Source organism: Rhinoraja longicauda, chromosome 37 (genome assembly GCF_053455715.1).
Source record: "Rhinoraja longicauda isolate Sanriku21f chromosome 37, sRhiLon1.1, whole genome shotgun sequence".
Lineage (NCBI taxonomy): Eukaryota > Metazoa > Chordata > Chondrichthyes > Rajiformes > Arhynchobatidae > Rhinoraja > Rhinoraja longicauda.
This window is the reverse complement of record NC_135989.1, coordinates 11129289-11145132: the sequence shown is the minus strand read 5'-3', so window position 1 is coordinate 11145132 and position 15844 is coordinate 11129289. Positions and strand designations below refer to the sequence as shown.

The window sequence follows — 15844 nt, the reverse complement described above, 5'->3', positions numbered from 1 at the left end:
ATCGCTGGTCGGCGCAGACTCAGTGGGCCGAAGGGCCTGTTTCCATGCTGAAACTCTTAACCAAACTAAACTAAACAATGAGAAGGTGCATTGCACAGGACTCAGCATGGCTCTGCACTGTCACCATACAGATGGAGCAAATAAACAAGCTGCTGGAGGAAGCTAGCAGGTGAGGCAGCATCGTCTGTGCCGACCTACGGTAGATGCTGCACCTGCCCGCATTTAGCCCATGTCCCTCAAAACCTATGCTATGCATATACCTGTCCAAATGTACTTTAAATGTTGTTATCGTACCTGCCTCAACTAGCTAAAGAAGGGTCTCAACCCAAAATGTCACCCATTATTTCTCTCCCGAGATGCTGCGTGACCCGTTGAGTTACTCCAGCATTGTGTGTCTACCTTCGATTTTAACCAGCATCTGCAGTTTCTTTCCTACACTTTAGTGTTGTTTAGTTTAGTGTAATTCAGTTTAGTTTAGTATATTGTCCAAAGTACAGCGTATAGCTTTGCTGCGTGCTAACCTCTTCTGGCTGCTCGTTCCATCTACCCACCACCCTATGTACAGGTCAGAGGGAAGATTTAAAGGCCTGTCCCTTTTACGCGATTTTTAAGGCGACTGCTGGCGACTGTCAAAGTCGTAGCAGATCGCCGAAATTTCTTTTACCCTACGACAATGACCATGACAATGACCATGACAATGACCATGACAATGACCATGACAATGACCACGATAATGACCATGACAATGACCACAACAATGACCACGATAATGACCATGACAATGACCACGATAATGACCATGACAATGACCACGACAATGACCACGATAATGACACGACAATGACCATGACAATGACCACAACAATGACCATGACAATGACCATGACAATGACCACGACAATGACCACGATAATGACCATGACAATGACCACGACAATGACCACGATAATGACACGACAATGACCATGACAATGACCACGACAATGCCCATGACAATGACCATGACAATGACCATGACAATGACCACGACAATGACCACGACAATGACCACGACAATGACCATGACCGAGTCAGGTCGATACAACTTACTTTTTTTGTGAAACTTGCACCTGGCTAAGAGATTGCACCGTCTTCGGAAACATCGCAAAATCCCCGCGCTTACCTGACCGTCAAACTGCCGCCTCCAATCGACCCGTCAAATGTCCTGACGGTAAATAAATTGGTTAAACAAAATTATCTTCTGGTATCTTCAAGTGCCTTTTCTTAATTTAATATTATGTGCTTCTAAATGTATCTGCGACAACCTAGCAAACCTGGGGACAGCGTGCGACAGACAGCGCCCGCAATAAGCTACCATACCTGGCGTCAAGCCAGCTGTCGCCGAGAAATTTCTATCTGGAATTTTTTTCTGCGACTTGCCGAGATCCGCTACGATTCATTGAAGACTCCTCACGATCATGCCCGCGACACCCTGGCAAACGTTCGGTGACAGCCTATTCGCCGGCAGTCGCCTTAAAATCGCCTAACTGGGACAGGCCCTTTAAGTTCCAGATGTGCTCTCCAAGAGGCAATAGAAAATTGAAGTCAGAAATCTCCATCTTGATCCTCCGTATGATTACAGCAGAAATGTTCTGTGCCCTGTGTTTTTGACAGGTTGATGATCAGATGAAACTTCTTCAGAACTGCTGGAGCGAACTTCTCATCATGGACCACATCTACCGGCAGATGGCTCATGAAAAGGAGTCAAATATCCTTCTTGTCACTGGGCAACAGGTAAATATATTTGGCTTGGACTAAGTTAGTCACTGACAATGTTTGTGCTTCCAATGAGTTTGCTGATGAAGTGTCTGAAGAAGGGTGTCGACACGAAACGTCACCCAATCCTTTATCCCGAGATGCTGCCTGACCCGCTGAGTGCATCCAGCTTTTTGTGACTACCTTCGAGTTTGCTGATGAAGTACTTTTTGTAATGTGTTCACTTTTGTTGGACAGTGGCCAATGTGGCACAGAAGGATCTCAAAAGTAATAATGCAATCTTAGTTTATCGTATTTTTGCTATAGTTATGTAGCATGGTGGCTCAGCGGTAAAGTTGCTGCCTTACCACGCCAGAGACTCGGGTTTGATCCTGATATGAATGCTGTTTATACAGAGTTTGTACGTTCTCCCCGTGACCTGCGTGGGTTTTCTCCGGGTTCTCCGGTTTCCACCCACACTCCAAAGACATACAGGTCTGTAAGTTAATTGGCTTGGTGTAAAGTGTAAATTGGCCCTAGTGTGCAGGATGGGGCTAATGGTGGTGTGGACTCGGTGGGCCGAAGGGCCTGTTTTCACGCTATATCTCTAAACTAAACTAGACTAAAACCTAAACTTATTATTATATGTCCACCAATTTTATCGTTAATATTATTATTTAGGGTTTTGGCTAGTCAGTCACACCCCAATTCTAATTTGGTTCCTACCAGCAATTGTTGTATTGGGGTTTATACACAGAAAGCTGGAGTAACTCAGTAGGACAGGCAGCATCTCTGGACAGGAGGAATGGGTGACATTTTGGGTTGAGACCCTTCTTCAGACTGAAGAAGTCAAGGGAACTTGTTTAATACTTTTTAAAAGTTGCTCATCTCCGAACTTAGTCACTCCAAATTTGCAAATAAGATTTTCAGATCCCAAGGCCGTGAGGTTTGTAAACACCTCCATAAAATTCTCCCAACCTTTGAAGATGCTGTCATTGATTGGGTGGATTGAAAGATACGGCATGGAAACGGGCCATTCGGCCCTCCGAGGCCATGCCAACCATCGATCACCCGATCACACTTGTTCTAAGTCATCCCACTTTCTCATCCACGTCATACGCACTCAGCTCAATTTCGGGCTGGACTGCGTCCTCCTCAACTCTCTGCAGTTTCATGTGATGTCAAAGATGCATCTTCTGAATGCGCTGGGATGCATCCTCGGTGATGTGTCCTGGGGTCATGGGGTGTTTCAGGTCTCACAACATCAGACCCCCTCGTCCAGGCAACCCAGCCGGGGTTGATCAGACCCCAACCTGCAGCCCAGCAGCAACTGCCCACGGATCAGCCCTCTTAATAACCACTCTGCAGGGGTTGGGAGATTCTGGTGCGTGGAGGGGCTGGGATCTGTGGGGTGAGTCCTGGCTGGGCTCCTCCTGCCTCTCACCAGGTTCAAGGCCTGCACCTCTTTCTCCTTCTCCGGCCATTTCATTCTTGCCTGATGGCACAAGGCCTTTCCACAGCTTATTGGGTCATAAATGTAATAAATAGGTAATAAATAAATAATAGAAATGACAGGAGCAGAATTAGGCCATTCAGCCCATCAAGTCTGAGGACTTGTTTTGTGTAGCGCAGGAAGTCCCCTGGGGTACACATGGAGATGGCATGTTGAGTTACCTGCTACTGTGATTGACTTTGTTGGGGGAGTCCAGAACCAGGGGGGCCACAGTTTAAGAATAAGGGGTAGGCCATTTAGAACGGAGATGAGGAAAAACTTTTTCACTCAGAGAGTTGTAAATCTGTGGAATTCTCTGCCTCAGAAAGCAGTGGAGGCCAATTCTCTGGATACTCTCAAGAGAGAGCTAGATAGAGCTCTTAAGGATAGCGGAGTCAGGGGGTATGGGGAGAAGGCAGGAACGGGGTACTGATTGAGAGCGATCAGCCATGATCACATTGAATGGTGGTGCTGGCTCGAAGGGCCGAATGGCCTACTCCTGCACCTATTGTCTATTGTCTTTTGTCTATAACCCAATTATAGGCCTGTTAGAGACTCCAGAGAGACTGGAGTAAACAATGCCAAAAACTTAGGAATTCACCAAGCTCCAAGCCAGTTAATCCAACCCCTGTTGGTGCAAGGATCATTGTTGGATGGTGGGTGACAAGGACCAAAGCCTGTGAATACTGAATCAACAGTTGAAGTGACACCAACCAGTGTGGCATTGAATAGTGATTCCATCAGTATCCTGTAAAAGAGCTGAGGACGAGGGGATCATCATAGAGTCATTCAGCACGGAAACAGGCCCTTCAGCCCAACTTGCCCATGCCGACCAACATGCTCCATCTACTTTAGTCCCGCGTGCCCATGTTTGGCCCATATCCCGCTAAGCCTTTCCTATCCATGTACCTGCTGGGGGAGGTAGTTGAGGCAGGTACTTCTAAGAACATTAAAAAGACATTTGGACAGGGACGATGCATCAGTGTGTGGATTTGGTGGGCCAAACTGTATCGATCGATCAAACAACCAATCAATCAATCAATTGATCAAGCGAACAATCGATCAATCGTTATTCTTTTAGATAGGCACATGGATGTACAGGAAATGCAGGGAAATGGATCATGTGTAGATAGAGAAAGTTACTTTAACTTGGCAGGATAGTTGCTGTCCTACCCATCTGAGAATGGGTTCGATCCTGACAACAGGTGACGTCTGCGTGTAACCTGCGTGGGTTTTCCCCAAGATCTTCAGTTTCCTCCCACACTCCAAAGACGTACAGATTTGTAGGTTAACTGCTCTGTTAAAATTGTAAGTTGTCCCTAGCGTGTGTAGGATAATGTTAGTGTACAGGGAAAGCTGGTTGATGCAGAATAGGTTTGCCGAAGGTCCTGTTTCCACTCTGTATCTCTAAACTAAAGTAAAAAAACGAAACTCTGGTCTCCGCTCTCTCAGATCGATCTGTCGACCATCGCTTCACAATCAGGAGCCGCGTTGAATAATCTGGTGAATGGCACCCAGGAATTGGTAGCCAAGTTCCGGTCTCTGCAAACAGATCGCCACGAGTTTGTCTGCTTGAAGTTCCTGGTCCTCTTCAGCCCAGGTAAGCCATGAGCACATTCAAGAGAATTCCTTCCCTCCTCTTTGCCGGCCAAGACTGTTACCAGCTCTTCAGGGTCATTGGACCAAGGTCCAGAATCCTGAGCTCTGTGAGGACAACACAGTCCACAGTCCACAGTGAGCATGCAAACTCCACTCTGCCATCACCCGAGGGCAGGCTCGAACCCGGATTTCTACCAGCTGTGTCACCATGCCACTGTTAAAAGGCAGATGATCAGTTTTACCAGGATGCATCACAGCATGGTTTGGGAACAGCTCCATCCAAGACCGCAAGATATTTCAGAGAATTGTGGACGGAGCTCAGAACATCACGCAAACCAACCTCCCTTCCATTGACTCCAACTATACCACACGCTGCCTCTGCAAGGCCACCAGCATAATCAAGGACCAGTCTCACCCCAGTCACTCCCTATTCTCCCCTCTCCCGTCAGGCAAGAGGTACAGAAGCATGAAAACGCACACCTCCAGATTCAGGGACAGTTTCTTCCCAGCTGTTTTCAGGCAACTGAACCATCCTATTACCAACTAGGAAGCGGTTCTGACCTACCATCTATCACATAGGAGACCCTTGAACTATTTTTACTCGCACCTTACTGGACTTTAACTTGCACTAAATGTTATTTCCTTTATCCTGTTTCTGTGTACTGTGGCCGGCTTAGTTGTAATCACATATAGTCTTTCCGCTGACTGGCTATCATGCAACAAAAAAGCTTTCGAGTTTGAATTGAGTTTATTGTCATCTGCAATGAGGTCCAGTGAAAAGCTTTTGTTGCGTGCTAACCAGTCTGTGGAAAGACAATACATGATTACAATCAAGCCCTTCACAGATACATGCTGGTGTTGGAGTCTAGATCTAAAAGCGTGATAAATAGAAACAGAGAAAAAAGGTGCAGAAGTAGGCCATTTGCCCTTGAAGCCAGCACCACCATTCATTATGATCATGGCTGATCATCCAGAATCAGTACCCCATTCCTGCTTTCTCCCCATATCCCTTGATTCCGTTAGCCTAAGAGTTATGTCTAACTTTCTCTTGAATACATCCAGTGAATTGGCCTCCACTGCTTTCTGTGCCAGAGAATTCCACAGACTCACAACTCTCTGGCTGAAAACGTTTTTCCTCATCTCAGTCCTATATGGCCTACCATTCTTAAACTGTGACCCCTGGTTCTGGACTCCCCCAACATGGGGAACATTTTTCCTGCATCTAGCCACTCCAATCCCTTATATGTTTCTATAAGATCCCCTCTCATCCTTCTAAATTCCAGTGAATACAAGCCCGGACGATCCATTCCTTCATCATATGTCAGTCCCGCCATCCCGGGAATTAACCTGGTGAACCTTCGCTGCACTCCCTCAATAGCAAGAATGTCCTTCCTCAAATTAGGAGACCAAAACTGCACACAATACTCCAGGTGCGGTCTTACCAGGGCCCTGTACCACTGCTGCTCCTATACTCAAATCCTCTTGCTATGAAGGTATTTATTCACAAAATGCTGGAGTAACTCAGCAGGTCAGGCAGCATCTCAGGAGAGAAGGAATGGGTCTCGATCCGAAACGTCACCCATTCCTTCTCTCCGGAGATGCTGCCTGACCTGCTGAGTTACTCCAGCATTTTGTGAATAAATACCTTCAATTTGTACCAGCATCTGCAGTTATTTTCTTACACTTCCTCTTGCTATGAAGGTCAACATGCCATTAGTATTCTTCACTGCCTGAATGGAACGATTGTGATGCGTGGTTGCAGATCCCCTTCAGTGTCTAACACACAAAGAGGCGTCTAGCTTGGGCGTCATCTTCACTGTACCTCGGTACACGTAACGATAAACTAAACTAGACTTACTGTTAACAGCAAATGTCCACTAGGGTTCAGACGCAGAGTTGTCAGCTCTTCTTTGTTTTCACAGATGTGAAGAACCTGGAGAATCGTCCCTTCGTGGAAAGTGTCCAGGAGAAGGTGAACAGGACTCTGATGGACTACACCATGTGCTTCCCCCAGCAGGTTGATCAGTTCAGGCAGCTCCTTCTCCGGCTCCCAGAGATACGTGCCATCAGCTTGCAAGCGGAGGAGTACCTCTACCTCAAGCACTTGAATGGAGATGTGCCTTGTAACAACCTGCTGATTGAAATGCTCCATGCCAAGCACATGTGAAGGACAAAAGAGAGCCAGAGAATGGACCAAACATCCTTGCACTTCCAATGGAGACAACAATGGAAACACATTTGCACATTGACGACCAGATAGAAAAGGCAACACTAGGCCACAGGCTAAATAATAAATACAGACTGCTTTTTTTTTTAATGATTCCAATTTCTTCAGGGTTCTATTTATAATGGAACCATTCGAGATATTGTTATTTCATCGCAAGGTGAACTATGATCTACCACCATACTTAAGTGGAACAACAGTCACTTATTGAAGTCCTCCTGTCAAAGCAAGAACATTCAAGGTGGTGAAGATGCGAGTGGATTCCCAGTACTTGTACGACATGCCCAGTAATCCAGAGGCATGATCTAATGAGTTTGAAAGATGAGTCCAAAGCCAACCGTGGCATTACAGTCATAAAGTCTTACAGCACAAGCTCTTTGGCCCAATGTCTATACTGACCAAGATGCCCCATCTACGCTAGTCCCACCTGCCCGCATTTTCTTCCTATTCTTCCAAACCTTTCCGATCCATGTACTTATCCAAATGTCTTTTAAATGTTGTTATAGCAACTGCCTTAACTACGTTCTCTGGCAGGTCAATCCATACACCCACCATACTCTGTGTGAAAGAGTTGCCACTTGGGTTCCTATTAAATCTTTCTTCTCCCATCTTAAGACCTCAGGTATCTTCTCTCAAGTGCTTGTAAAATATTCCATGACTTACCTCTGGTCCTTGATTCCCCTACCCTGGGTCAAAAAGGCTGTGCATTCACCTTATCTTGGTTCTTGGTTCTTAGTTCTTGGTCCTCCAAAATATTCCAAATGGAATTTAAACTGGAGGTGACTCCTCTCATTATTTTATACACCTTGATTTACACTATCTATTCCTCTCTTGATCTTATACACCTCCATAAGATCACCCCTCATCCTCCTGCTCTCCCAGGAATAAGGTCCTAGCATGCCCAACCTCTCCCTATATCTCAGGCCCTCGAGTCTTGGCAATGTCAATTCTCGTAAATCTTCCCCTCACCTTTTCCAGATCAATGGCATCGTTCCTGTAGCAGGAAGATCGAAACTGAACACAATACTCTCAGTGTGGCCCCAGCAACGTGTTATAAAACTGCAGTTGGGGGGGGGGGGAGGGGGGGTGGGGGGATGTCAATGGGGTAGATTAAAAGTGGATGGCAAAGCTAGGAAGTGCTGACCATGAGAATACAAGGTTGCCCTGAAATCCCATCTGGTCCACCAATGTCTTTTAATGAAGATAGTGATCTATATGTGACTCCAGCCCATGGTGATGGAGGTGGTTGAGAAACATGTAGTTAGAACTGGTTGTCCAGTCAGCAATAGACAATAGACAATAGACAATAGGTGCAGGAGGAGGCCATTCGGCCCTTCGAGCCAGCACCGCCATTCAATGTGATCATGGCTGATAATTCTCAATCAGTACCCCGTTCCTGCCTTCTCCCCATACCCCCTGACTCCGCTATCCTTAAGAGCTCTATCTAGCTCTCTCTTGAATGCATTCAGAGAATTGGCCTCCACTGCCTTCTGAGGCAGGGAATTCCACAGATTCACAACTCTCTGACTGAAAAAGTTCTTCCTCATCTCAGTTCTAAATGGCCTACCCCTTATTCTTAAACTGTGGCCCCTTGTTCTGGACTCCCCCAACATTGGGGACATGTTTCCTGCCTCTAACGTGTCCAACCCCTTAATAATCTTATACGTTTCGATAAGATCTCCTCTCATCCTTCTAAATTCCAGTGTAGACAAGCCTAGTCGCTCCAGTCTTTCAACATATGATAGTCCCGCCATTCCGGGAATTAACCTAGTAAACCTATGCTGCACGCCCTCAATAGCAACACAAGTCAAGATGAATTAGTGATGGACATTAACTGTTGCTCCCCCATCAATGCTCACATTTCGTTGGGGGACGGGATCATCATTTGGTTTACAGAACCTGATGGATGTGCAGAGACGCGAAACTGCAAATGCCGCTTTACAAAAGAGGACACAAAGTTATGGAGTAACTCAACAGGTCAGGCAGCATCCCTGGAGAACATGGATATGTGACGTTTCAGGTCGGGAAACTTCTCAGGCTTCCTCGGGTGGATGTGTATGCATTAGAATTAAAATGCCTGTACAATTTTCATTCAGCTTCTGGTGGAATGATACACGTAACACTAAGTTCATAAGTTGTAGGAGCAGAATCAGGCCATTCAGCCCATCAATTCTACTCTGCCATTCAGCATGGCTGATCTATCGTTCCCTCTCACCCTCATTCGCCTGCCTTCTCATAATGTCCCCCGACACCTGTACTAATCAAAAATCTGTCAATCTTTGCCTAAAAAATATCCATTGACTTGGCCTCCACAGCCTTGTGTGGCAATGAATTCCACAGATTCACTACCCCCTGACTAAAGAAATTCCTCCTCATCTCCTTTCTAAAGGCACGTCCTTTTATTCTGAAGCTACGGCCTCTGGTCCTAGACTCCCCCACTCGTGGAAACATCCTCTCCACATCCACTCTATCCAGACGTTTCACCATTCCTTTCATTAATAACCTTGTACTAATATGATCCGGCATGGTGGCGCAGCGGTAGAGTTGCTGCCTTACAGCGAATGCAGCGCCGGAAACTCAAGTTCGATCCTGACTACGGGCGCCGTCTGTATGGAGTTTGTACGTTGTCCCTGTGACCTGCGTGGGTTTTCTCCGAGAACTTCGGTTTCCTCCCACACTCCAAAGACGTACAGGTACGTAGGTTAATTGGCTGGGCAAATGTTTTTAACAAATTGTCCCTAGTGTGTGTAGGATAATGTTAATGTGCAGGGATCGCTGGGCGGCGCGGACCCGGTGGGCCGAAGGGCCTGTTTCCGCGCTGTATCTCTAAATCTAAAATCTAAATATGGCAGAGCGCCAAATTACAGGATTTTAACCATCCAAATCCTCACTTTCCAGAAGGAATTTCTCTAGTCAGAGGGTGGTGAATCTGTGGAATTCATTACCACAGGCGGCTGTGGAGGCCAAGCCAATGGATATTTTAAAGGTGGAGATTGGCAGAGTCTTGATTAGTACGGATGTCAGGCGTTAAGGGGAGAAGGCAGGGAAACAGGGTTGAGAGGGAAAGATAGATCAGCCATGATTGAATGGCAGAGTGGCCTTGATGGGCCGAATGGCCTAATGCTGCTCCCAGAACTCATGAACTTATGAAGGCAAGGGGACAATGAACACTCTCTACTTGACTGAATGAGTGTTGTTGCAGCAGCGTTCGAGAAGCTCCTCATGGTCCACTACAAGGCAGCCTTGTCTCCTGGTGGTCCAGAATACATCTCAGCACATTGTCCATTAAAATTGTTCATAGCAAAGCCTCCGCCCCAACCTCTATCCTAAGAGGCACCAGGGTACGTCAGAAAGATGAACATCTTCTCTAACATGTAGTCCAACATTCTGGGTGAGTTTCCAGGGCAGGACCTCATCCTTCCTTATTGATCAAGATTGGAATTGCTGAAACAGCTGCAGATGCTGGAAGTCTGAAATAAAAACAAATGAAACATGCTGCAAATACTCAGCAGGTGAGGAAAGCTGCAGGTGAGGTACCAACTGAGGTTGGAAGGTGGTAAGTTCAAAGTAAATTAGTTGATTAGTACAGGTGTCAGTGGTTATGGGGAGAAGGCAGGAGGGAGAGATAGATCAGCCATGGTTGAATGGGATTGAGAAAGAAAGATAATTCGGCCAATATTGAATGGCAGAGTAGACTTAATGCGTCGAATGGACTAATTCTGCTCCTATATGTTATGAACTTATGAACATCTGTGGAAAGAGAACCACAGTTAATGTTTCAGAAGGGAGACCACTACTGACTGTTGATAGGTTAATAAACAATACTCCAAAAATAATTGTGTGGTGATATCCTGACTCTCCTTATTCTTTCCCCTCGGAATGACGCAATATAGCTACCAGTAAGTCATATGGACCCAACCCAAAACGTCACCTATCCATGATCTCCAGAGATGCTGCCTGACCCACTGAGTTACTGCAGCATTGAGTCCTTACCAGGAACATCTGTTTGCTGCAATACACTCCCAAAGACTCATGTAGACCAAGTCGTTGTGTTCATTTTTCTCTTACGAATCATCAGGTTGTGGTTGGGTTGTCCTGTCAATAGTCAATAGTCAATAGTCGTTTATTTGTCACATACACATAAATGTGTAGTAAAATGAAACATTACCCGCAGTTGAACAATAAGACCAATAAGATTAATCAATAAAAATGCAATAACACATACAATCACAACTAACACCAAACAAAAAGAAACATCCATCACAGTGAGTCTCCTCCAGTCCCTCCTCACTGTGATGGAAGGCCAGAATGTCTTTTTCTCTTCCCCTGCCGTCTTGTCCCGCGGTCAGGCTGTTGGAGTTGCCACGTCGGGGCGGTCGGGGCTCCCGATATTGAAGCCCCCGCCGGGCGGTGAAAATCCCGCGGCCTATTTCAGGCCGCGCCGGAGGGTGAAAGGTCCGTGGCGGGCCGACCCAAGCCCCGCGATTCGGGGCGGGCGAACACGTTGCCTCTGCCGCTGCCGGAGCTCCCGATGTCGGCCCCCATCCAGGGGCCTGCGGGCTTCCGACGTCCACGCGGCCCGCGCCGGAGCCTCCGGAGACGAGTCGCAGCCGCTCCCGTAGCATCCACAGGCAGCCAGCGCCGCAGGTGGTGAGTCCGGGCCGTGGGCTCTGCGAACCAGAGCCCCAGGTGGTCCCAGGTGCATGGCCGGTGGTAGGCCGCAACGGGAACGGAGACACGACACAGAAACAAAGGTCACGTCTCCGTTCTGGAGAGAGAATTTTACAGTTCCCGTTCCCTCCCACCCCCCCCCCCCCCCCAAAACATAACATACAACACTACATCATATTAAAACTACAATTCAGACAAAAACAACAAAAAACACAAAAGACAGACGGACTGCAGGCAAGCCTACATGAAGTAGCCTCGGCAGGTACAACGGTGGTGAAATGAACAGAACCAAGCAAGCTGCAGATGTTGGTTTACACAAGAGGATGCTAAGTGCTAGGTCAGGCAGTATCTCTGGAGAACATGCACCCGTGACGTTTTGGGCCAGGACCCTCCTATAGACTGATTGCAGGGGGGGAAGTTGGGGGGAAGGAAAGCTGGAAGAGAGGAGAGGTAAGACAAAGTGTGGCAGATATGCTTGCCCAGAGTAGGGGAATCGAGAACCAGAGGACATAGGTTTAAGGTGAGGGGGGAAAGATTTAATAGGAACTTGAAGGGTAACTTTTTTACACAAAGGGTGGTGGGTGTATGGAACAAGCTGCCAGTGGAGGTAGTTGAGGCAGGGACTATCGTAAATTTTAAGAAATATTTAGACAGGTTCATGGATAGGATAGATTTAGAGGGATATGGGCCAAACATAGGCAGGTGGGACTAGCGTAGATGCAACATGTTTGTCGGTGTGGGCAAATTAGGCTGAAAGGCTTGTTTCCACATCATATGACTCTATGACTATGACTCTATAGGTGGACACAGGCAAGGGAGATTTGATGGGCAAATGGCAGGAACAAAGGCCAGAGATAAAAGTAGAAGGTGTGAGACAGGATTAAAGAGTAGTGAATAGTGAAGCCAAAGGAAGGAATGTAGGAGAAGGGGGTAGGGGGAGAAATGGACATGGGGAGGAGAAGGGGGGAGGAAATGAAGGTGTGGGGGCAAAGGGGGAAGATAGTGGGTTGCTGGAGGTTACCTAAAATTGGAGGAATACGCATGTGTTACATAGGAGAAAGTTGACATGACTTAAGTCATTGAAGTGCCGAGTTGGAAAGCACATGTAAGAGTGTGGGGTGAGGATACTGGTAGCAGAACCCAATGTCTTTCATGGTTAATGAGCGCTCTCACAACTCATTGCTATCTGGAAATTGTCTTTTAGGCAGTAGGTACTACGTACTTAAGCAAATCAATGGCAGCACTGCCAATACATGTGAAAGTAGTGGTACAATATTAACAATGTGAGCTCATTTCATCAAAACATTTGCAAAGTATCTGTTGGTCACTGATTGATCTCATTTCTGGATGTTCCCAGAGCTGATCACCAGCTGATATTCGAGCCTGACGTGCAATTTTCCATGAGTCTCACCAACGACATCACTGCGATTATCTGTAGCACCCTGCCTCTGAAATTTGATCCCATTAACTCCACTGAGATTAAAGTAAAGAATCAAAAGCCAATTGCATGTTGAATCCTTGCAACTGAGGATAACTACATTCAATCCTCTCTTTCTGAAAAAGACACTGCCTATCGAAGACCAAATGCAACGTTCATGACATGAGATCGAGAGACTTTTGAGGGAGATGGAGAAGGGTTAAGTTAGACACTAAGTCATAATAATAAAGCTATTATGACTTAATAATAGTCATAATTATTGGCCTTCATAGGCCAATATAGAAAGGCCTTCATAGAAAGGTAATGGAATGTTGGCATTCATAACAAGAGGAGTTGAGTATAGGAGCGAAGAGGTCCTTCTGCAGTTTTACAGGGCCATTGTGAGACCACACCTGGAGTATTGTGTGCAGTTTTGGTCTCCAAATTTGGGGAAGGACATTCTTGCTATTGAGGGAGTGCAGCATAGGTTCACAAAGTTAATTCCCGGAATGGCAGGACTGTCATATGTTGAAAGACTGGAGCGACTGGGCTTGTATACTCTGGAATTTAGAAGGATGAGAGGGGATCTTATTGAAACATATAAGACTATTAAGGGATTGGACACGCTAGAGGCAGGAAACATGTTCCCGATGTTGGGGGAGTCCCGAACCAGGGACCACTGTTTAAGAATAAGGGGTAGGCCCTTTAGAACGGAGATGAGGAAAAACTTTTTTCACTCAGAGAGTTGTGAAGCTGTGGAATTCTCTTCCTCAGAAGGCAATGGAGGCCAATTCCCTGGATGCTTTCAAGAGAGAGTTAGATAGAGCTCTTAATGTAGGCAGAGTCAAGGGATATGGGGAGAAGGAACGGGGTGCTGATTGTGGGTGATAAGCCATGATCACGGTGAATGGCGGTGCTGGCTCGAAGGGCCAAATGGCCTACTCATGCTCCGGCCTCTATTGTCTATTGTCTATTGACATGGAATGGCAGAAGAGTTTGAAGGGACCTTTTTCCCAGGATGGTAAAATCAAAGATTAGAGGGCATAGCTTTCAGTTGAGGGGGGGCAATGTTTAAAGAAGATGTGTGGGGCAACTTTTCTTTTACACAAAGGGTGGTGAATGCCTGGAATGCACTGCAAGGTTGGAGGTTTAGGCAGAAATGATAATGGCATTTAAGAGTCTTTTAGAATAAGAAAATAACTGCAGATGCTGGTACAAATCGAAGGTATTTATTCACAAAATGCTGGAGTAACTCAGCAGGTCAGGCAGCATCTCGGGAGAGAAGGAATGGGTGACGTTTCGGGTCGAGACCCTTCTTCAGACTGATGTCAGGGGGGCGGGACAAAGGAAGGATATAGGTGGAGACAGGAAGATAGAGGGAGATCTGGGAAGGGGGAGGGGAAGAGAGGGACAGAGGAACTATCTAAAGTTGGAGAAGTCGATGTTCATACCACTGGGCTGCAAACTGCCCAGGCGAAATATGAGGTGCTGTTCATCCAATTTCCGGTGGGCCTCACTATGGCACTGGAGGAGGCCCATGACAGAAAGGTCAGACTTGGAATGGGAGGGGGAGTTGAAGTGCTCAGCAACCGGGAGATCAGTTTGGTCAATGCGGACCGAGCGCAGGTGTTGAGCGAAGCGATCGCAGAGCCTGCGCTTGGTTTCGCCGATGTAAATAAGTTTTCATCTAGAGCAACGGATACAATAGATGAGGTTGGAGGAGGTGCAGGTAAACCTTTGTCTCACCTGGAAAGACTATTTGGGTCTTTGGATGGAGTTGAGGGGGGAGGTAAAGGGACAGGTGTTGCATCTCGTGCGGTTGCAGGGGAAAGTGCCCGGGGATGGGGTGGTTTGGGTAGGAAGGGACGAGTGGACCAGGGATTTACAGAGTGAACGGTCTCTGCGGAACGCAGAGAGGGGAGGGGGTGGGAAGATATGGCCAGTGGTGGGGTCCCGTTGTAGGTGACGGAAATGTTGGCGGATGATTTGTTGGATCCGCTGGCTGGTGGGGTGGAAGGTGAGAACGAGGGGGATCCTGTCCTTGTTGCGTGTGGGGGGAGGGGGAGCAAGAGCGGAGCTGCGGGATGTAGAAGAGACCCTAGTGGGAGCCTCATCTATAATGGAAAAGGGGAAGCCCCGTTTCCTGAAGAATGATGACATCTCTGACGCCCTAGAGTGAAACACCTCATCCCGGGCGCAGATGCGGCGTAGACAGAGGAATTGGGAGATGGGGATACCTGAAGAATGAGGACATTTCTGATGCCCTAGTGTGAAACACCTCATCCGAGTCTTTTAGATAGGCATTTGGATATGGAGTGAATGGAGGAATATGGATTAAGTACAGATAGATAAGAGATGGTCTCGGCATTTTTGTTCAACACAGACATTGGGGGCCGAAGGGCCTATTCTTATGCTGTACTGTTCTATGTTCTACAACTCTTTCCACTCCAGTGCCCTCAATATTGATGGCTCAGTTGGGGTTCCCCCATTTTCTCTTCCATCCCCCCTCTCTCCTATCCCCCCTCTCTCTCCCATCCCCCTCTCTCTCATCCTCTCTCCCATCCCTCTCACACCCACTCCCCCTTTCCTTCTGCCCCCTCACCCACTGTGCCCCTCTCAGACCTCCTCTCTCTCCCACACTCTCCCATTCCCATTCTCCCTCCCCATATAGGGGGCGTGGCTGCGTTCTGCAGCTGTGGCTCACCGG

General features: G+C 47.2%; 1 protein-coding gene across 4 annotated transcripts in view; it reads left to right on the top strand.

Moving 5' to 3' along the window:
- LOC144610520 (nuclear receptor subfamily 5 group A member 2-like) overlaps positions 1 to 8107 on the top strand; it is a 45839-nt gene extending 37732 nt beyond the window's left edge. For all 4 annotated transcript variants that reach the window (XM_078429293.1, XM_078429295.1, XM_078429292.1 and 1 more), the window contains 3 exons: positions 1654 to 1773; positions 4679 to 4826; positions 6748 to 8107. In XM_078429293.1, the coding sequence (XP_078285419.1) occupies positions 1654 to 1773; positions 4679 to 4826; positions 6748 to 6992 (513 nt within the window). In that variant the 3' untranslated portion in view covers positions 6993 to 8107. The remainder of the gene's footprint in view (positions 1 to 1653; positions 1774 to 4678; positions 4827 to 6747) is intronic.
- The last annotated feature ends 7737 nt before the right edge of the window (positions 8108 to 15844 follow it).